At 40.2% G+C, this 24,020-nt stretch overlaps 1 protein-coding gene across 8 annotated transcripts in view; it reads left to right on the top strand.

Annotated features, from left to right (window-relative positions):
- The window catches only part of dlgap1b (discs, large (Drosophila) homolog-associated protein 1b), a 129,764-nt gene that overhangs the window by 87,399 nt on the left and 18,345 nt on the right, over positions 1-24,020 (top strand). For 3 of the 8 annotated variants that reach the window (XM_057323208.1, XM_057323209.1, XM_057323213.1), the window contains 4 exons: positions 1,016-2,129; positions 5,848-6,062; positions 8,785-8,965; positions 11,819-12,065. In XM_057323208.1, the coding sequence (XP_057179191.1) occupies positions 1,056-2,129; positions 5,848-6,062; positions 8,785-8,965; positions 11,819-12,065 (1,717 nt within the window). In that variant the 5' untranslated portion in view covers positions 1,016-1,055. Of the gene's footprint in view, positions 1-1,015; positions 2,130-4,746; positions 4,943-5,847; positions 6,063-8,784; positions 8,966-11,818; positions 12,066-24,020 lie in introns of those variants that run through there. The other 5 variants (XM_057323210.1, XM_057323211.1, XM_057323212.1 and 2 more) reach the window with 4 other exon arrangements.

The following is a 24,020-nucleotide window of genomic DNA, read 5'->3' as shown; positions in this document are numbered from 1 at the left end:
TGATTATAAAGGCAGTGTACAGTTTACTGCACCGTTTGTGTGTGTGATTTAGCATGCAGTACACAAATTCGATCCTCATGTACAGTGTAAGCATTAAGAATTGATCTTACTAGATTAATCTCAGTTTCGTCATTGATCTCAGTACGGTTTCTCCTCCGTCAGTAAATACTCTTAATGAATTCATGCCTCACAAATGACTTTAAGCATGAAAGACGAATTTTTCATTTTGACACACCAAACAGGATAAAGCAGAATGAAGAGCAATATGTGTCAAACCCTTCCTTTTCATTACTAATCTGTCTTTGGCTTCATCTGGTAAGGTAGGCCCATTTTCACATGCTAATATTCGCATACTAAGTGACATCACTGCTGCATTTTCTGTTCTGTTTTAAGGTGTTTACACTGGCAGGGAACCGTAGGGAGGAAGTCATTTGTTTTCAATGTGAATTGCTTATTTTATGCAAACGTATGAGTGTACAATGTGGTGATGACAGCAATCTGATGTCTGATATGGTGGGTGCGTATAGAAACGCTTATGAGAACACAACAGTTTGGAAGCTTGATGACATCTGATGATTTAAATGGATAGTTCACCCAAAAATAAAAAATCTTGACATTTATTCACCATCATGTGGTTCAAAAGTTGTTTTTGACTCTTGCTTCTGTGAAACACAAAAGAAAATATTTTGAGAAACGTCTCAGTGGTTTTGTGTCAAGTCAATAGGGGCCAATGTTGTTTGGTTATCCACATTCTTCGAAATATATTCTTTTGTGTTCTGCAGAAGAATGAAAGTGAGTCAGGTTTGGAATGACATGAGGTTGAATGCATTTGTTAGCGACTCTGTTAACATGAATGTGGTGACCTTTAATATATATTAATATTTCTTTCTCTCTTTTTGTCTTTCTTTTTGTCTTGACTTTTCTTTCTTCTTTTTTTACATATTCGCCCTTATATCTATCCATCATCTTCATCACTTTCTTTATCTTATCTTTCTGTCTGTCTGTCTTTCTTTAGTAGGCTCAGAGTGTGTGGAGAGGCTGCGAGAGGATTCAGGATGACGATGAAAGGCTTGTCCTCCAGTCGCAGTCACCACCACACACTCACGCACTGCGACCCCTCCTATGACTCTCTGACCCTCCGCCATGACCGACACCCCTGCGTGTTCAGCCCCGCCCCCTCAAATGACCACGCCTACTACAGGTGCCAATCTGACCTGGCGAGCAGTACGTTTCCGAGGCGACATCACTCGCTTCACAAACTGAAGGACGAATGCGCAATAGTCCCCTATGTTGGACCAGGGGGCGTGGTCGGGGGGAGTGGGTGTGGCCCATGTAGCTCATCCAGCATACCCCCGTTGCTTCAGGAAAGGTTTGACCAGCAGCAACCAATGAGGAAAGATGGCTATCACACATTGCAATACAAACGCACAGCGGCACTTGAGCACCAACGCAGTGACAGTCCTGGGCGTATACGTCACCTCGTTCACTCCGTCCAAAAGCTGTTCACCAAGTCTCATTCCCTGGAAGGTCCCAGCCAACGCACCCTCAACGGCAACGACCCCGCCATCCCAGCCGACGCTATGGCAACTGCTGCTTCCCACCCTAACGTCTCCACATCTACCATAGGCACCCTCCACAAGACTTCGAGCAACAAACGGGGCAAGAGCAAGGAAAGGAGTCGCTCCGAGCCCAAACCCCGCGCGCGCACACCCGGCTCGGGTTACTGGAGCTCGGACGACACATTGGACAGAGCGATCTGCCTGTACCACCAGCATCAACCTTCTGGAGTTATGACCATGGGTCGCCGTCCAGACAAATCTCAGTCTCACTGTTTCCTAGGCCAGAGCTACAACACGCTAGGAGGTGGTCGCTCATCTCTGAAAACCTCACGCAGCAACAACGATGTTGGAAGCTGCTCCACATGCTCCAACACACCAGGAGGCACCCTGGCTATATGTGGCCCGACGCCGGTGGACCAGGCCGGACCGCTGGTCAAGAAAAGCTCCTGGTCAAGCACGTTGACGGTGAGCAGGGCCCGAGAGGTGTACCAGAAGGCCACGGTCAATATCGATAAAGCCCTACTGAAAGCACAGACCTACCAGCAGGGACGAACCTGCCAGTTTTTACAGGTAGGAGCGAGATTTTGTGTAAAACAACACCATCGTCATTTTGCTTTTGATCTTCGTCTCCATCATCATTACCATTATCATCAGGTCCTCTGAAGACCTGATGGATTTGTGCTGAGGAGGCATGTGCATTTGGACATTTCATAGTTCTCGAAGGTGTGACATCTCTTCATCTGTCTTTTCATCTATTGCTTCATCTCTCCACACCTTCTGTCCTCCAACGCATGATCTTCCTGCTGTGTTTGCATGTTTGTGAAGAGTGAGACTGTGTTGCACGTCACGCGTATTGCATGCACGTGTGTGTCAGAATGCAAATGTGTAGGAATGCATTAACATATGCACACACCCACTGTGTTTTATCTGCACTGAATGTGATGGATTAAAATGAATTCAGAGTCCATGCCATGTGCTTTGTTTTCTTCACTGTGTGATGCTGAGATCTTAAAGGAATAACAAAAAGGGAACGAAGCAAAAAATTGAGCCCGCAACCCTGGAGATCAGTGACTGTTTGTATGGAGATTAAGTGAAAAATGGATTAGCATTTTTGCTTTTTTAAATGCTCGCTCTCTCAGTCTCTCTCGCCGTCAATTCCTTTGTGACAGATATTCAGTATGAGGCAAAAGAAAGTAAAAGAGAGAGCTGAATTTAAGAGGGAAGGAAAGCAGAAAAGTTAAGTACAGTCAAGGTCAATCATCCCTGCTGGACAAAACAATAGAAACCATCACAGAAATTCTAACGGTTTCCATTAAAATACCATTATGAACCAGTAGCTTTTACCCATTAAACCCTTCCAGAATTCCTTTTGGCTGTGTGTTGGACATTTTTCCAATATGATTAAATTGTGTTCTATTGCTTCCAGATAACATCCCACCGATAGAATCCACCAGTAGATATTAGTTACCATTAAAACCAAAACAATTCCCATTATAACCATTACATCCATTATATTTTCAATTCTGTTGAGCGGGGTTCTGTTGTTTATTTTTTCCAGCAGGGATTTGAGGGCAGGAAATAGTGAAGGATAAATAGTGAAATAATTATTGAAATGTAATTGCTTTAGTTCTGTAGCCCAGGCCTACTTCACACTGAAAGCTAATAAATAACCGAAGCTGTCGGTCACTGTTCTATTGACTGCTAGATGTCCCTACTAGACCTTCTGTATCCAACTGTTTTAGGAATCTGTGTAAAAATGTATCAGATAGGAGAGAAAGCGCCACCGCAGACCACACTGTAAATAAAATTGCAATTTAATAGCTGCCTTAAATTTGTACATTGAATCAAAGCGATGCCAAAATGACAACATCCAGTAAAATGTATTGTTCTTTATCAAGCATGAGTTGCAACTCTAAAACCATGTAATATAGACGGTTTCATCTTAACAACATAAACAAACGTTACTGGCATGCACACTTTTGTTGTCCGGTACACATTCAGAAACAATATAGTGCCTGTAGATTATTTCTGATAACAATCAAAAGAAACAGTGAAGAACCGTTACTTGGCTAAACTTTCTCTCCAATATTTTGAATTTAGACTGCAATACCAAGCTCAACCGCTAGATGTCAATGTACCACGCGGTTAGTTTAAATGCAACCAAACTGCAGGACCCATTCAACAAATTGTTTATTTAATAAAATGAACATACAACAACATTCAACAAATCATTTATTTAATACAATTATTACACAATAAAATAATAATATAAATTATTATTAACTTAAATGTAATAAAATATAAATAGTTATATTATTAAACACTAGCCAAACACCCACCGGAAGTTAACTGTGGGTTAGGCGCGCGCGCGTCCAATGAAGCGGTCTATAGTGAGAACGACGAATTGATAATAACACATTAATCCCCAGTTTCACAGACAAGGTTTAAGACTAGATCCAGACTAAAATGAAAGTTTGCACACCAGTTATGTTTTTATCTAAGGCATTTGAATAAAAGCGACTTAAATATCCTAATTTAACTAGGCATAGTCCTGGCTTAAACTAAGCCTTGTCTGTGAAACCTGGCCTAAATAGTTGTAATAATGATTTCTAAATGTACAATACAGAGCATTGCTGCTGTAGAGTAAAATAAAGTGTGCTTGTGTGTGTATGTGCGTGTGAGAGAGGATAAAAGCGGGAGGAGAAGAGGAATGGTAAGAGGAGAAGAGGGTACAGATAATGGAGTCTGGAGAGATAGAGGAACTAAATTAAAAGGCAGAACTCCAAGAGAAGAAAATGTGCCAAAGTGCTATATCTCAGAGACCATCTGCTATAATGAGATGCTAACAGAGTTAGCTTAACTGTACGTGCTCTTACTAGCAGTATTTGAATCCATATATTGTTGTCTCTAAATATAGCTACTCCATAACTTTAATGTCAGTCTTATAGCAACCCCTGTTTTTAAGCAAAGCCCAGCTTTGTTTCCATGCACTCTCCCTCTCTTTCTTTACTCCTTCCTCATTTCCATCCTCTACTCTTTCTCACCCTGTGGAGAGTGGGTCCTGTCCCTGGTCTAAACAATATCTGTCTTTGTGCACCTCTCTCTCTCTCTTACGGCCTCGTTCTCTTTTGGATGTTGGAGGATAGGTTGTTGGGTACGGCCCCTGGTAGAGCGTGTGAAAAGGGGAACGTGTGAAAGAAGCGTTAGCATGCGGCACACATCGCTCCGTGAGACCCGACTCGCTGGCGGTCCTTTAGTGGACACCAGAAATGGTGAATGATTTTGGAAACCAAGCCGTGCTGGATAATATGAAATGATTGTGATTCATCTTAGAGAGGTGAGGGTTGGAAAAGGGCACTTTATGTGCATCGTGCATGAACAGTGTAAGTGGGCGTGAAATGTTTTTTAGATCATTTCCGGGTAATGTTTAAGATAAATGTTATGGTTTGTGCCGGAGTCAAGATTACTTGAGTGTGTAGTTTCTCAAGACTGCGTTCGAGTATACTTGAGGGTGTGCGGCTATGGGCTGTGTAAGGCCATGTGAACTACTACATCAAGAGCAGTTTTTAGGTTTGTAGGAGAGAGTTGGATGATGTACCATTAGATGGTAAATGTGTTCTGTAGTAAATGTGAGAAGGAATTGTTATTTTCTTACCGAGAAGAGATTGTTAGCTATTTGTAGTTGTCATTTGTAATTCAGCTGGCCAGGGAATTTTGTTTCTTTAGAATAAGCACACGGAAAGCATGTATTAGTTAAAGGAATAGTTAACCCGAAAATGAAAATTCTGTCATCATTTACTCACCGTTATGTCATTCCAAACCTATATGCATTTCTTTCTTCTGCAGAACACAAAAGACGATATTTTGAAGAGACATTTCTCAAAATATCTTCTCTTGTGTTCTAGAAGAAAGAGTCGTATACAGAATTTTTATTTTTGTGTCCCTTTAAATGAGAATGAATTACTTCTCCTATGAACCATTTTTCCTATTATGCATGCATTTATAATCACATATTCTATGTATTACCACACTAATAATAATAACGCATTAATGTTTATTCATATACAGTATAATGTTTGGTACCTTCATTTATACCTATACCTATCATACCTTCATATAATAACTTGTTAACCTTACTGAGTAGTAACCAGCAATAAATAACTTGCATATGATTTGTTATTGATTTTTAGAAAGTGTAAATGATTCATCGTAAAGCAACTTGTAACTAACAGGCAGATTATTATTCGTTTTTTGTTGAGAAACTCACTTTCTCTCTGACTCCATGCAGGTTCCTCAGGATGAGTGGAGCGGCTTGTCATCCGTGGGTCAGGATGATGAGATCCCGTGCAGACGCATGCGGAGCGGCAGCTATATAAAGGCGATGGCAGACGAAGAGAGCGGAGACTCGGACTGCAGCCCTAAACCGTCGCCTAAAGTCCAGGCCCGAAGAGCAAGCTACCTGAAAGCCACCCAGCCCTCCCTCACCGAGATGACCACGCTCAAGTGAGTGTGTGCAGGAGAGATGGTATTAGTACATGTTGTACCCATGAAATCACAGGGGAAATTAAGCACATGTATGTGTACGACCGGCTTGCAGGTGCATGGGAGCATGGATCTGTCTGCAATTTCAGGTTCAGCTTCTCATGGGTCATTTTAAACATGTTATTTTCCAGGGTTTCCACTCACTCCGCTTTTAAAGTGCTGTTGGGAAGCGTCTCTAGAGACTGTATAGTCTTCGTCCTTAAACTCCCTTCTGCGTTCACACACGCTCGGCGGAGTTGTGTGATTTCTTATAAAACCCCTCTGCGTCCTGAGACTCCTACCGTTACACTGAAATCCTTTCTCTCTCACCTTTATTAAAAATTCAGTGGAACAAAGTCATTTCAAAGGGAAATTTTCATGTGCCTTTAAAGGTTCGACAGAGTTCTTACATTTTTTGTGAGTTGCACGTTGCACAAACATATGAAAATAGGCCGTTTGAACGCAGAGGATGATCAGAGGATGTTTAATTTTATGTGAATGCAAAACTCTAAGCGTATTTTGCTGTTATAGATGCATACTAATGCACAAGCATACACAGCGGGTCTGAGAGCCCTTTTGAAATCGGGTATATTTAAACCTAGAAATTTGGCAAATTTTAAAAACTCAGAACTATTATGACGTATCTATTAAAGAGCACACGATGATTTCAACTCATTAGGAAAACATGGATCATTAGGTTTTGCACAAACTTGTGGAGTTCACGCCAGCGGCAGTACATGCATTTTAACTAAACTGCCCTAAAAATTCAATGCATTTACATTTTTCAATTCTAAAATTCTAAATTCTAAAACGCTCACAACATCATTTGTAATGAAAATATAGAATTGTATTACATTAGAATCCAGTAGTGAAAACTTGATATCCCATGGACTATTCATGAGCACAAAGTGATTTGCATTATAAAGGGAATGAACTCGCACATTTGACTCTGTGTGTGTGAGCTTTGCAAACACAGCGTTTGTTTAATGCAAGCGCTGTCGCTTTTGACAACAGCAGATGCTCATCAGTGCAGGAAGGAAGTGAGGACTTAACATCTGAGTATGTTCTTTACGTGCATCCACGTGATAAGAATTGCCGCAGCATTGAATATTCAGAGTATTGTGCCTTCAACGCAAAGACACATGCGTTAATATCTAAACCCCTATATAAACACGTTAAATATGGCTGTCATACATAGAATACATATAGGACATGTATAAATTCATGTCCATGTATTCGTTCAAGCACATTAAATTGCGTAAGATATACAAACTGTTCAAACGACCACATACTCTGAAGGGAAATGGGGGAAATTTGATGTTTTTTCAGCGCAGCGTATTGTGCCATGTTGCGTTACATAATAGTTGCCGGAGGCCCGTGCTCGTTACAGACAGACATGTCTTTCTTTGTTTCCATGGTAACGTGACCTCAGTTACGATATCACTTAAGGACCACACAACTTATCAATGACCGGCCTAGAGACTTTTTCTGTGTGTGAGGGTCTGTGCACATGCGTTTATTATTTGACGAACATTACTACAACCATTATGCAACCCATATTGTGGGTTCAGGATTTGTTCTAAACTCCTAAGCGTTAAACTTTGGCATGTAACTCGCCCGTTTGTTTTATGAACATGAATGATATCTCAAATCATGTAGCTTGTTAAATAGACCATCCAAAAATGAAAATTCTGTCATGAATGTAACACTGTGGTAGTCAATGGTGCCCCAGAACTGTTTGGTTGGCCCAGTCTGTTCAAAATATCATCTTTTGGGTTGCACAGAACAAAGAAATGTATACAGGTTTGGAACAACTTGAGGGTGAGGTTAATGATGACAGAATTTTCATTTTTGGGCAAACTATTCCTTTAAGGAGAGATTTGACTAAATGAAACTGTGTAAAAAAAATCCCATAGACCTACATTGTGGGGGGAGCCCATGCTATTTCCATTGAACAGATGATCTTAAAGACACTTACATTTTCTTCATTTTTAAATAAAACATCTATCAAATTCTCATCTATACTGGATTGTTGTCTTCATCTTTTGTTTACAATTCATCACACTTTGTGGTTTTGAGCTGATGTGTGAGCTTTTTTGTGATTTTTTATCAATTGATTCTTCTATTTGTTTTTTCGCTTTGATCTCAATCCCTTCCACCCCAGTGAAGAATGAGTAATGCGTTTTTTATTCTTGCTGTAACCTCATACTCTTTTAAGAGCTGCATCCATAATTAAGATTGACTAGACCTGGAGGGACAGAATGTGTGTTTGTTTTTTGTGTGTGTGTGTGTGTGTGTGTTCATGTTTTTATGTGTTTTTGTTTATATTTCAAGGGTTTGATTGCAAACACAAACAGGATTGTTGTCTTATTGTTTGCCTTGTTTGTTTGTGGTATTGCTGCAGTCCCTTAAGTAAAAAGCTAATGTACCACATCACACAACCGGAAATGTTTTCTTTATAACTCATAGTTATTTAGCATTATTATTTAGCTTTATCACTGAAGGCCCACAATAATGACAATTATTCTGTTCTCAGATTAACTACGACAATAATAATAGTGATAATATGAGTCAACAACTGAAGCGGTTTCAGAAATATTGAATGTATGGATTGATTGGCTGAGATTTCAAAGAAATTCCTCAAAATTGAACTTTTAATTATGTTATTTCTTTATATATTACTAAATATGTATTTTCGCTACAGGATCAGTACGGAGTCGCACTCCCCCAAGCTTCAGATCCGGAGTCACAGCTACTTGCGAGCGGTGAGTGAGGTTTCAATCAACCGCAGTTTGGACAGTCTGGACCCGGCCGGCCTGCTGGCCTCGCCTAAATTTCGCTCCCGAAATGAGAGCTACATGAGGGCCATGAGCACCATCAGTCAGGTTGGTCATTCGCTCCCCTCTCTCTGGTGGAAATCGCCCTAAGATATTAATCTCAGACCAGTTTGAGATTAGTTTTAGAAAGTGGCAAAGAAAAACTGGTCTTGGATCAGATCCTAAAAGTGATTTCCACTCAGAGACATCCTCGACGTGACCTCATCAAGAAGGTTTGCAGAGGGGAGGAAAAACAGTAGAGAACATGGAAATTGTAGGTGACACCTCATTCATATTGTATGTGCTCGCAGAAAAATGAAATCATTTATCATGTCTTTATTCATTGTTCTAAACCATTGTTTGCGTACGACCCTGTATAGTATTTGAGATTTAGATTAGTCTGTCATAGCATGTTGTAAGTACTAGATGGATAGCATACATTTTAGTTTTGAAGTATGCAATGATGGATTATGGGCTGTTATCCACAACCCCCTCACATCAACACGAAAAAAAGTTTGAGACGGTTCTCTTTTTGTGTTTGGTTCAATACTAAATAGATTACTCAAAAGTATGACCTTAACAAAATACAGTATGTAAAATACATGCTTTTAGTGCATAGTAGAAGTATTCAAATTAGTATTCAAACAAGGTCTGAATCTGATCTGTCAGATCAGGCTGTTAAATGCTTCCTCCAAGAATATTTTCTGGTGTAAATATTTGATCATATTTAATATATTCACTTTTAAAAGTTGCGCTCACGATTAGCATGTAGCTAAGGGATTTTCAAGGTGAGTTTACAGGATTAGGGTCGGTTGCCATGGGATTTTAAGGTGAGTTTTCAAGATTAGCGCCTGTAGCCGTGGGATAAAAGTACAGGCAGCATTTACCACAAAGAGAATTTTAAGGTGAATGCTTAGTGTCCTGACAGCTCACTCAAGTAGACAGCAGCCCTAATCTTTTAAAGAGCTGCTTTCCTTTGACTGCCCTCAGGCGTATATATGTGTGTGCGTGTCTCTGTGTGTTTTCTTTTCCCTGAGGATATATACATCATTGCAGTGACAAAAACCTCAGTCACCCTTCCAGAAGAAACCTATCATTCATTGGTCCCTCAATGTTTATGCCGAGTGTGTGCAGGCATGTTAGCGTTGTGTGTACATGCATGCATACTATATGTAGGCTATGCGTGTAGGTGTGTTTTTGCTACTGAATGTTTGTTTTTTGCCATTTAATGACAAGCAAACCTAAGTGCCTGTTTGTCTGTCGCCCTTCTCAGCCAATGGCAAGATTTCTGCTGGCTGTTCTTCCAATCACAATGCTCCACCAGTGTTCCATTCATGTGTTTTCACTTTCTTCTTAGCATCCAATCATAAGACTTTTCCCTGTAATAACTTTCCATCTAAATCCAATCACTCTGTTACTTACTGTGACCCTCTACACTTGTGTACTATGTGGTGGTGGGGTAGAGACACTGTAGTCCATATACTTTAGAGCACCAGTGATGCAGCCACACCTGTTATATTGCTTTCAAAATTTAGATTTCCTCCCCTCTGCACTCTATTTGTCTGTGATTTATGTGTGTTGACGTGTTTGTTTTAAAATTCTGTAATGGAGTGTTTCTAGCAGCTATGGTTAGTAACATGGTTACTTATAATATGTGACTAAGGCACCCTAAAGCACCCTGGATTGTGAATGCCGTAGTATTTCATAAGGAAAATATCTTTGTAAATTGTATACGGTATTTAGATTTTAATATATAAGTTGTGGATCAATCTTTCATAATCTAATGTTGAAAGCAGTGTTAAACCCTATTCCGAATGACAAATTTTGCTTAGTCAAGGGTTAAAATGGCCCTAATGAAATATAGAAGCATAGTGTTACATCTACCCTCAACTTGGGTACAGGTGAATAAAAGTATGAAATAGTTTTATTTTAACAACTTTTGCGCAAAAAAACTTGGTTGCAAAAATTGCAGATTCGAAACACATATTAATAAAAAATGTATAGCTTGAACGTACTGTCGCTTTGGATAAAATCGTCTTCCAGATGCATTTAAATGTAATCTTAGCGTGCGTACAATTTATGGCATTTTTATACTTGGGGGAAAAAACTTTGAAAAACATTGTGTTAGGGGCGCAAAAGTTGCAGGTTCAATTCCCAGGAAACACATATTAATAAAAATTTTATAGCTTGAACGTACTGCCGCTTTGGATAAAACCGTCTTCCAGATGCATAAATGTAATCTTAGCGTGCATACAATTTATGGCATTCCGGTTGGCTCAGTTGAGGTTTCATAAATGTATTGTTAACAGTCTTTTTCAACAGGCGTTTGTGAAATTTACAAAACTGAACTAAGCCCATTCAAAGCAAATTTACAAAATGTAGATGCAACAAATCAATAGAAAATTATTATTTGGAGAGGACTGATTTAAAAAATAGAATAGACGTGTTTAATAGAACAGAACAGAACAGAACAGAACGGATGTAAGAATGCATGTGAACAATATGTATGACGGGCATAAAATGTATATACATACAATAAGTAAAAATATGGAGTGGAAATGTAAAGTGTACCTAATAATCATAAATATGAATCGTTTTTAGATACTGAAATTATTGCACAGACTCTAAAACCCTAAGATGATATTTAATAGTATGTAGTCTTTTTAAAAGATGAAAAGATGAACAGTCCTTGATAATAATAAATGAATACTGGATTAGTCTGTGAAAATTTAGATAAACCTTGAAGTAACATCTTGAAAACTGCTCGTTCAGTCATCATGATCGTCCATATAATATTCACACAGTATAGAATTTAAATCATTGACATTCATTAAGACTGCACAGCCATGTGGTGTAATCCCATGACAGACGTATGCCAGAGGAACATGAGAGTGTGTGCTGATGCAGTGTCTACCCCTGCAGGTAAGCGAGGTGGAAGTGAACGGGCAGATCGAGGCCGTGTGTGAGAGTGTGTTCAGTGAGATGGAGTCTCAGGCCATGGACGCTCTTGACCTGCCGTTGTCCGGATGCTTCCGTATGAGGAGCCACAGTTACGTGAGGGCCATCGAGAAGGGCTGTTCGCAAGAGGAGGAAGAGGAGAGGGCGTCACGTCAGGCCACCTCACCACCCCAAACCGCAACCACTGTCAGAACCATCCAGAGCAGCACAGGTACAACATTTTTAAAAGACTTACAACAGCTGCAGTTATTGATGTTTTAAAGGGATCAAGTGGAATTAAATAGTCTTTAATCTTTTATGATGAAAGAGTTCTATGTACAGGAAAGTGCTTTTAGAACTCAAAAAGAACACAAAAATCATTCTGTCTGACATTAAAAAGTTGCGTAAGTTCAGAAGGAATAATGCAATATCACGTGACCACCCGTGTTTGTCTTAAAGGCACAGTGGATGCCAAAAATGGCTTATTTCTCAGACACAGGCTTGAAAAAGGAAATGAAAAGTAATTTATGCCTGTTTGGGCACAAAAATGCTTATTCGACATACTGTTTCTAAAACATCACAAACGCAGATATGATGGTGAGCATAAAGCATAAAAAACCCTAATGCCTTTTGGTCTAAACATCATCAATCTCGGAAGAACACTCAAATTAAAGAAGTAAATGTTGTGTAAGTAACAGCACAGGCAAAGAAATGACTTCACGATTGCCTGACCTTCATATTGCTGCCGTTAGAAAATTGTATTAACTTCTGCTCTCCACTTAGAACAGTTTTCTATTTTGCTCTTATGCTTTACTCTCTCTGGCACTTCATCTGTGTGAAGAGAGAGCCAAGGTCTTTCTCTCGCTCGTTCGCTCGCTCTCACTACCGTGCAGCTTGTTGTTTAATTACAACGATTAGAGAGTCTCATTCTTTCTCCTCGTCACACTGTCATCAGGGTCGTAGTTAGCTAATTAAAAACATTTACACACAAGTGGAATGAAAAGAGGCTGGTGTGTGTGAGAAAGAGAGAGAGACTATGTGTATATGAGAGAGAGAGGCTTCACACAATAATAGATGAAGCTGAGATTTGGGGAGTGACCTCTGCGATCACAGTGAATCAAAAGCTGCCTGCTTAAATCGCTCAAAAAAAACCTTAGATCAAAAGTCAGTCAGGCTTAGTTCAGACTTAATTGCTTTTGCCGGCCAGTATAGGGATATTCACTTAGATGAGATTGGTAATCAATTATAAAAAAATCCCAGAGGTTTGTTATGGACTTTTATAATGTGGAGGGAAAGTTACCTCGGTATGATGTTTTATTGAACACCATTCAACATAGAATTTTTGTTTTAAAAAAAATCTTTAAAAAATAACTCTAGTAACTACAGTAACAAGCATAACTTTTATTTGTCACTGGTAGCTGTTGTTTGGCTGTAATTAATAATGGTCACTTTTTCTGGACCATTGGTCAACAAATATGTGATAAATATCACAGGTGTAAATTAATTTGCAGACACTTTTCATGAAAAAACTCACAGATTTTTGCAATGCAATGAATGCAAATTGTACTAAAATGTGCGAATAAGACTGTACAAACTCATAGTCATCTCATAAAATAGGTGTAGAGTCTCTATGGGAGTCAATGGGGGTTGAGATCTATTTGGTTATAAGCATTATTCCAAATATCTTTCTCTGTGTTCATCAGAACAAAGACATTTATACACATTTGGAACAACTCAAAGGTAAGTAGATGATGACAGAATTTTAATTTCTGGGTGAACTATCACTTTAAGGCTGGTTTTGTGGTCCAGGGTCACAAATTTGTTTTGCTTAAATTCTGTCATGTCAATTATTTTCACTGCCTCATTTGCCTACCCAAACAAAAAGCTTCTGTTTCTTAAATGCATTTGCCAGCTACAATTGAACAGAACTGCAAATACTCAGTTTAACGCAATGGGCATGTGGTGAACTAATTAGATTATGGAAAGATTTGATTAATCAGATACCCTGGCAAACCAGTGTGGACGAGTTTAACTGGGCAGTGAGATTTAAGTTGTGCGAGAAGTTCAGGTCCACCTCCTGTAGAGCGAGGACAGCAGGAACAGTGGGTTGAATGAATGAGCAAGATCAAGTGATGACATCCCTGTCCGAGGATCTGATCTAATGGCAAATAGTGACATCCAGTATGAGACGTACACTAAATGAAAAACACAGCCGGTGTTGTGCTTCGGGCTCTGTGATTACACACAAACAAACATGGCCGTGTTATTGACAAAAGTGTCAGAAAGGAAATCAATCATGAAAGGCAAAAAGGTATAAAAGCCATTACCAATGCTGGATGAAGGTTTCAATTTCAAGTGTTTGTTGTATATTCTTGTCTGCTGTGTGAATGTTAAAGTGCGTGATTGACAGGGATGGATCAATATGGCTCTGGGCTCCCCAGTCTATAGTCTATAGATTCTAGTTTAACAACCAATAAAAAGCAATAAATTATTGTTTTCATAGTGAGCGAGACCAATAAGTTGACCTGATAGTGGAAGGATTGTGTCATATCCATACAGCTATTAATACCCATAACAAAAATGCATATAAATGGTGCACTCTTGATTCAGTTGCAACAGTTGAAATGTTACGTTTGTGCTATTACTTGGTTCTATATGATTTACATCTCGGTTGAGGATTCTTAAAAACCTGAGGCCCTGAACATTTGCCATAGTTAGCACAGATGAGTACCAAAGGGGGGGCAGTTGTGGCCTAATGGTTAGAGAGTCGGACTCATGACCAGAAGGTTGCCGGTTCGATTCCCAGGGCCGGCGGGTAACAAATGAGGTGCCCTTGAGCAAGGCACCTTACCCCTACTTGCTCCCCGGGAGCTGTAGTGATAGCTGCCCACTGCTCCGGGGGTACGTGTGTTCACTACTCTCTGGATGGGTTAAATGCAGAGGTCACATTTCGTTGCCTTGTACATGTGCAATGACAATAAAATTGAATCTAAATCTAAATCTAAAAAAGTATATCACAGACAGATTTCTGCTGCTGTCCTATATTCCAGGTTGCATGAACACACACCCAAATGTGTGTTTCACATTTGTCCTTTGATCTAAATGTCATTTCCACGGCATTAAAGGATTAGAAGTCCCAGTCTGTCTGTTTGAGAGTTTCTCTTTTGTACGCATCATCTGCTTGTATATCCATCTCTCTTCGGTCCTGTCTGTTTCTTCTTCAGGGAAACGGGATGTCGTGCTTTTATGTCTCTAACTTACAGAAGAACACCAGCCCCAGATCAGCAATTGCGAGAGCTCCGAGGTCTAGGGAGATAGATGCTCCTATTTTTCTGAGCAGCAGAATGGACTGATTCATCACAGATGCTGAACAGCGTCTAGATATGAAAACGACAATCACAGTTCTGTTTAATTTCCCACAAAGCCTCATTACGTCCTGTTTATGTAATAGAGTGCTAGTTGATGACACATTGAAATGTGTTTAGTTAATGATTGTGTCCTGTGGGACTCGTTTAGACTTAGCAGAAGAGACATTTCTGGCTAAATGTCTTTCACAGCATTCTGTGTTAGGACAGAAATGCTTGGCATGGTATTTGAAAAATACTTTATATCCCCTATATATTCCCAGACCTATTAAGATGTGTGTATGAGTTACAAATAGTGTGTAGCCTATGTATTAAGTTGAAAAACGGTAAAACTCTGTAAGATAGAACCTCAATTGTGATGACCAGCTTTAAAAGAAATGAACTGGAGAGTTGTTGTGTCCATGTTGCGTCACACGAGGGCGCATAATGCTCTAAATGCACGTTTTAAGACCCACACGCATACATGAATGCCATGCAAAATTGTGTTTTACAGTGAAAGCATGTACAGATAAATACAGCACATTCCAACCCTGTTTTATATATTGAGGGAGTTTGAACAGGAGAAACGTACTAAATGCGTGTACCTATATGGTGAGACTAGGACACATTCATATTGATAAAAGCATGCTAAAACCCATGGCACGTTATGTTCATACGCCACTATTCTGATCAATATTTGTAGTCTATATACAGTTTTTTCTGTCGCTCTTTGAATTTGTTACAGTGTGTTTACATGCGTTGAGTGAATTCGTATAAAACACATTTTATTCTATTATTTATCAACAAATAGTAGCCTAGCCTATTATTTATTGGTTTATTCACTCATTCAATCTTTCTTCGCGTTTGTAATAGGTCTATTGATAAGGTATTTGTGAGGTTCGGTAGGATTGGAAGTCCCCTAGCTAGTATCTTTTTGTCTTGAACGGGAATCGGTGTATTTAACGGATGTGACGGTGTGGGCCGGTCCCCTACCCGCCCGTGACAGAAGCGCGAGCAAGCAGTATATTTACACATTAAGCTCCCGTTCAGAGCAAAGCTGGAGTTCATTGCTAGATCCCGACGGTTCGTTCAGTCGCTACTTTCTCTTATTGTTTCTCCGGTTACCATTTACCGAAAATTACAGGGTATGTGTGACTGCTGGATTCGCCTCCTCTGTGAGTAGCTTATACACGCGCCTCTCTCTCTCTCTCTCTCTCTCTCTCTCTCTCTCTCTCTCTCTCTCTCTCTCTCTCTCTCTCTCTCTCTCTCTCTCTCTCTCGCTCGCTCGCTCGCTCGCTCGCTCTCTCACTCACACACACACACACACACACACACACACACACACACACACGCAAACACACAGTTTGTATCAGTTTGTCTGTGTTTCGGTACTGTTGACGGAGGTGAGGGAAGACTCCATCTATTTTTGCTTACTCATCCCGTTAGTGCAGCGGACTGATGCGTTTTAAAATCTACATCCATCTCATTAGCAATGTTTATGAGTCTATATGGATTGTATATTTAATGTTAGTGTATGTAACAAGGAATCTACAAATTAGATAAAAACTAGTGTATGTGAGAGAGAGAGAGAAAGAAAGATAGAGATTCTGAACTCTGTCCAACATCCATCTATTTCGGTAACTCATTATGTGATATTGGTGAGCAGGTGCAGGCAAGCTCAAAAAGTTACACACATAGGCTACACAAAGAAACAAAATCGTAACCTTGTGTTTTGTTGTGCTTTTGTGTGTGTGCTTTTTTTAAAGTAACCAGTGAAATTATTATTTTAGTTTTCTCAAAAGTGAGAAAAAACTGTCAGTGCAAGTGTTTTTGTGAGAGCCCACTCCATCTTAATACCTCAACAGTCCCTGTTTCAGTGTGTGAGAGAGACACTTTTCATTTGAGATATTCTATCCACCTTACATGGCCCCATATCTCTATAAATATAGCTGTTGCTAGTGTAAATGCGTTTGTATCGTCTCACTTCAACAATACAGATGCTGTGTTGACATCTTAGCAACTGCCTAATGCTTTTATATACAAGAGTAACATTTTTAATATTTTGGAGGGGAGGTTGGTGGTCAGGATGTTTGTATTGTAATGACAAACATGTTATTTTGAGGAGAATGCATCAATTCAGTTCAGCTAGACTCAGGAGGAGGATGCTGTTGTTACTACGGCAACTAATTCACTTAGAGTATGTTTTCCTCCAGATGAGATGATGTCATTGAGTGATCATACAGTAGACTCTCTGTCTCGTGCTCTCATTTTTTTTCTCTTGCCTACGTTCAGTTTTTTCCTGCTGTTTTGTGTAATTCTAGTGTAGTGTGGTGTTTATGATACTTATCAGAGATTTGTATTTTTATTATTTTATCGTTCAAGAGTAAAATGTAGCCTGCCATAATATTTTACCAGACTTTGATCAAAGCGTTATGACATCCTAAGGCAAGAGAATTCAACTTATATTCTCTAAAAGTAGAGGTAATCGAAAGATTCAATAGAAAAATTCAATTCAACTTTCAATGGTCTGATTCATAACTTAAAGATGGTAACGGTGATGTCATAAACAAGCCCGCGGGTAAAGCCAATCAATACAGTTATTCACAAAGATATGATCTCATCATTATATTGCATATACTTGTTTGATTATCCTGAATCAAATGACTTTAATATGGATCCAAAAATTTTAGCATATAATATCTTTTTCAGTAAAAGCCCATTACTGTTTTAAACCCCAGTGTCTTTACATTGCTGCATTTCTAGACAAATCAAAAACATGTTATCATAATATGCATGATATGATGTTCGTTTTGTAATGCAAATATTTGAACTAGTAATCTCATCCTTATTTAATCAAAAGCAGTTTGTACGTCAAAATAAATAGTGTAGTTATACAAATTGGGCACTAGATGGCAGTCTAATTTAACTTAAAAGTAGAGCGACCACACGTTTGAAATCACACACTATGATACTAACTACAGTTCAGCCTGTAGTATTAGGCCTTTGCCAATCAGCATATTTTTATTTTAAACACACATAGAAGTTCAAACAGATTGCATTATGGGAAATAGCAGTTTGTGTTTAATACTAACACTTTTGTCACAAACACACAATTTTCTTTATGCATACTACATACTGTTAAAGTTTCCCAGCTTGAATCGTTTACAGTGGGTTTGTGTGTGTGTGGTTTTAGGGCAGGATCTCTCCACAAATCACTCAGTGAGACATTTCAGTTAAACAGACTTTCTACTTTTCTTCCTCCCTCTCTTTTTCTCTCTCTCCCACACTCAGCATCTCTCTCAACCACACTGATAATCATTTCCTTTCAGGCCCTCCCTCCACTCACCATGAAAGGTGTTTTCCTGCTTTATATTTAAACACCATGTCTCAAAGCCTGAAGATTTATGTGATTTCCTCTTCCTCCCAGGAGTTAGTCCGTGTGTGTAAGTTTATATATGTGTGTGACAAGAGCGTCAGTGAGAGACGGAGTGAGAACCAAAAATGTGCTATCTGAAATGCTCGGCTAGTGTGGGCACGTAGAGAAATACACAAACGCACAGCGCAGGTATTATTTTACAGCGACTCCTATAATCTTCTGCATTTCATGTTAATCCCACATCTACATCCGTGACCTGAAAGTCACCTTTAGGTAGGATGTGATGTAATGCCAGTTGAGTCTCATGTGGCCAATGCAAATTACATTTTCAAGCTCGCTGAAATAGAATGCTATAGTCCCAAATGTGTGGATGCAAAATGTATCCGTGAGCATATTAGCTTTTTTTTATTCAGCAAAAAACAACATATCCATTTTTGTACTAGATTTTTAAACCAGATCGCTGAAGTAGTTATATATGCATACACACATAAAATCACCAATGAGAATATTCCAGTGTTGGGGAAAAAGACAATTTCCTCTAGGAGGCGATAGACGCACAATCAAATGTCATTTCATGCTTGAATGTTGTCATGATCTGAATGTTTCTCTGTTTACTTGCAAAATCTGCTGGAATGTGGACTGTTATGGTAGAGCGTAATGTTTACAATTGCCTGTTGTATTATCCATTATGTCTTCATTATCAGATTTAAAATGCTGTTAGTGTCACAAAAGGTACTTTTAGATTTCTCAAACTCGTTCCTGTGTCTGATTTTAGTGAGCGCTCGCGAGTTCTCTTGAGTGTTTGATGACAGCGCACTTTACGTAATTACAACCTAACGGCCTCTCTTTGAGATGCGCTTGGCTTTGATTCAGGCCACACAAAGAGGAAGTGAGGTCGTTGACATGATCCCGTCACACTACCTGCCACACAAAATACGGGAGGAAGCCTCTTCTCGTCGTTTCTCCTCTTTCTCTCTTCTCCTCTCTTCCTGTGTGTGTGCGTGTGTGTGCGCGTGTGTGTGTGTGTGTTGAATGGTTTAGGTTTTCACTGCAGGGTGGGGCAAACCTTAATTACAGACCATCTCAACTCTTCCAGAAAGGGTCCTCTGTGTCTGTGTGTGTTTTTGCCCCTAAATGTTTTGGGAGGGTCCTTTAATGGGATGTATCACTTTTGAACAGCAGTCTCACAACATGCATTTATGAAAAGCCAAAAATTACAACATGCCACTCAGATTGAGTCTGTTATGGGTTTATGGGAAGAGGTGTGTGTGTGTGTGTGTGTGTGTGTGTGCGTGTGTGCGTGTGTGTGTGCGTGTGTGCGTGTGTATGTATGTGTGTGTGTGTGTGTGTGCGTGCGTGCTGTGTGTGTGTGCGTGTGCGTGTGTACTTTAGTAGTTTAGGTAGTCTTTGTAACACAATGCATTGCATTCCTGCACTCCTGCTGGGCTCCTCGTTTACCCCTGGCATTCTTGCCTTCCTCGCCCCCAACCCCCTGTATGTACGTGTGTGAGTGCACGTCTGTGTGTGTGCGTCTCGGGGGTCTTTTAAGACTCCTAAAGACCACATTACTCTTGGTATATCCCAGAAGCAGTCCCGGCACTCCATCCACAAACACTCCAGACACACAATACCCCACCACACACCACGGGTCCTTTGCCCAACCCCCTCCTCACAGGATACCAGGGGTCAGAGGTCAAACCTGGAGAAACAAAGCATAAAGAGAATGAGCCAAAGAGGAATAAGAGAGAGAGAGAGGTGAGTTGAGGGTAATTATTAGGGAGATTAGTCAGATGGAAAGTTGGTTTGAGACAAATCAGTATTAGAGGTCAGATGACAATATCATTTTTCATCCGTTTTTGATTTGGGTTGGGTGTGCGGCATGGCGGGGTGTGAACTCTTGACCACATTCCTTTGTATTTAGATGTAAATGCGTGCGTGTCACGCTCTGACCTCTTAAGATGTACGAGATCTCGACCCGGAGACCTTCTAATAAACACGCTCGCACACAAAGTTCATACTGTGGAGCTTCTGTCACTATAACAAATTCCTCGTATGTGGAAACATACTTGGCCAATAAAGCTCATTCTTCTCATTCTTCTTTTGTTAGCTACAGGTGAGTGTGTGTTGCGTTTGCTTGTTAGACGTGTGCGGAAAAGGTGAGATTTGACACGATGCCATTCTGAAGATACTTTAAATAAGTTTCATTTGAAAAATAAAATTAACATGTAAATAATCAAAAAAATTGTTGGACTATTTTTTTTAGACAGACACAGAGACAGATAGATAGTGGGTGTCTGTGGGGGGGGGGAGGATGGGGGGGGGTGGTGTCAGCTCAATTGTGTATCATTCCTGGAAGAGAGAGGATGCATCTAACTTTATACATCCTACACACACACGCACGCACACATTGAGCCGTCAGACACAGATGTGTAATCACACAGGCATGTAGACAGTCTCATTGAAAGGGAGTGTGTGGGGCTGAACTGCTTTGAAGGGCCGTAATCTGTGAGTCAGGAGTGTGTATGTGTGTTTGCTGAAGTATAATATTAAACTTATGTCAAGGTGAAAGTGTTTAGGGCTCTGTTTTACTGTGTCTATGTATTTTCCTGTTTAAAATGCTTGTGCTTTGGCATTTGTTTGTGTGTTCTCACTTTGACTGAGTGTTAGGAATATGCTCTGACAGGAACTAAGGCAAATGGGCGGTCAAACTCATGGCCTTTTTTCTCTCTCTCTCCTCTCATTCATCCTTGTCGTTCTATTTTCTTGTCCTAAGGGTACATGTCTGTCTTGTCTTGACTGTAGAGATAAATATATATTCTTTATTTGAGAGGTATAAGGTTGTTTATTCAAATCTGTAACCTAATCAATTTTAGCTTTGAATATCGAATGAGTTGTTGTGTCCTGTCTGGTCCGTGATTTATTTCTCCTTTGCCTTGCATTTATGACACTTAATTTGTCACCTGTGGACTGTGCGTTCGCGCATGCGTGCCTTTGTGTTTATGTGCATGGGTGTGTCTTGTCATTGATTGACAGCTGCAGAAAACTGGCTGCATCCGAATTTAGAACAAGGAAAAGTAGGTCATGCTCTGTTAGTAAACACATGCGCCATAGTTTACAGTTCACGGTTATGTGCCTGTCAACTATAAAAGTCTTTATTAATAAACTCAAATAATTCATTTTACTCTGAATTTCAGCTTAAGTGTCATATCCGGGCTTAAAAAAAGATCTGGCTTGGTGGTCTATTTTTCATTACTTTTTTAACAAGACACATTCGCACACAGACACACAATGTTTTGCAGAAAGGCCATGTTCTTCCCTGTTTCCACGGCTACACTTTCACAAAGGACTCCAGCTGGTTGTGGAAAGAGAGAGCAGGGGATGAAGAGAAAGAGAGAGCAGTAGTGACCTGCCCCTTTCCAAACACACGGCAGCTGGGCCGAACTGTCATTCTGCACCCTGGCCCGCTTACACACACACGAAAATACTCCGGCCCCTCCTCTAGCTTTATAGCGCTTTGTGTTTATACCGATCGTTCCCTCGGCATCTGCTAGAGGGAGCCCAACTAACCCGTTTGAATGTGTTTCAGAGAGAGCTGTCACTTTCGCTTGTTTCAAAGTTTAAGGAGTTCACACTTGCACACAAGCATGTTTATTTAGATGTATAATTGTAATAGGGTGGTTCTTAATACCTACTAAACCCCAAAATACTTAAAAATACCTTCTGTACTGTTTGTTTATCTTGAGGAAAGAGGTGGCGAACAGGACAGCAGGATTCTTACATACCACAGCAACCCTTATCTGTCAATACAGTACAAATGTGCCAATGTGATTATTTATTATTATTTTAAAATATATACATTAAAACCAACTTGGAATATTCCCAATATGCTTTAAAAATCCCTTCACAATAAGCTTCGAAATGCAGTACTAATCTCCCAGAATGCAACACTTAAGTCACAAACTATTGCATTTAAAGGGATAGTTCACCCAAAAATGAGCATTCTCTCATCATTTACTCACCCTCTTGTCAATTCAAACATGTATGACTTTCTTTCTTACGCAGAACACAAAATAAGATATTTTGAAGAACGTTGCCAACCAAACCACGGTGGTACCCAATGACTCGCATTGGTTTTCTGTCTATACAATAGAAGTGAATGGGTATCACCATCATTCTTCAAAATATCTCCTTTTGTGTTCTGCAGAAGAAAGAAAGTCATACAGGTTTGAAATGACAAGAGTGTGAGTAAATGATGACAGACTTTTCATTTTTGGGTGGACTATCCCTTTAAAGGCGGGGTGTCCGATTTCTCTCAGCCGTTGTTGATGTTCAAATCACCAAAACAAACACACCCCTACCCCCATCTTTCGCTTTCGTCAGCGCTCGGCTAATGTCCATCCTGTGCACTGTGCACCTTATTGCTGATTGGCTACAATCTTTTTGGTACTTTTTTGTACTGTTTTGGTACTCGGCCCGACTCAGTTGTCGAAAGCGTAATTTGGAAATCGGTTACCCCGCCTTTAACAACAGTTTCAAGATATTTTTGTAAACGTTTTATTCAATATAATTCCAGTTTAAAAAATGACCCACGTCTCCGATGGGCTTTCGGTCAAGTTTAGCTCACTTCTAGAGACTATGTTGTATAAGTAAAACCCACACACTCACTCTCTCCCACTGTTCCCCTCAATGTCCAACCATCAGCATGCCTAGAGGTGCGTTCAATCTCCTCTCCTAATGAAGCATGAGGCTGAAAGGGCTGTTTCTCCAGGCAGAGGCCAAAAAAGAAGGGATGAATGGTTGATAGAGGGGGGCAGTGAAGGAGTGGAGAGGGGTGGGGGAGAGCTCAGGGGCCGTCTTTGATACAGCGCCGACCCGGGGGGGTAGTGTGTTTTTAGGCAGGAGATTCACCATTCACACTCCTCTGTCGGCCGTTCGTTTGAAGCCTCTCACAAAGAGGAGTTTGTTGGCTGGGGGCCAAAGAAGGGGTTTGTCATTCACAGACTCCTTCTTTCCTCCTCCTCTTTAACCTCTCCCTCATTCTTTGGCTCTTTTGAAACGAGAAATGCTTTAGCGTCCAAGAGCGCAGCCAATTAAAGTTCAACCAACGCCGAATTTCGGTTAACCCCCAGAATGAGCCAGCGAGCTTTACGGCAGATGTCAGACTGCGGTGCAAGTAACGGGGAGCGTTTCTTTCTCCGTTCCTGCCTGGTGGAGTTCAGGAATTCTCTATCACACTCCACTTCCCAACTGCTGGGTAAACATGATGGCCTCGAGTGTGCGAGTGTGTGCGGTTGTGGAGGCGTGACGCTTCCATGATCTAAACATCAAAGTGTATCCGTGGAAACTGTGAGGTAGTCCGTAATGGTGTTAACATGGCATGACTTGTTTTTACTCCCTTGCCTTTGTGTGTGCGCGTGGATGAAAAGAAACCAAAATTGTGGATATATCTTACACATCTGGTGTTTAA

Source organism: Triplophysa rosa, linkage group LG23 (assembly GCF_024868665.1).
Source record: "Triplophysa rosa linkage group LG23, Trosa_1v2, whole genome shotgun sequence".
NCBI lineage: Eukaryota > Metazoa > Chordata > Actinopteri > Cypriniformes > Nemacheilidae > Triplophysa > Triplophysa rosa.
This window is presented reverse-complemented; position numbering and strand designations above follow the sequence as displayed.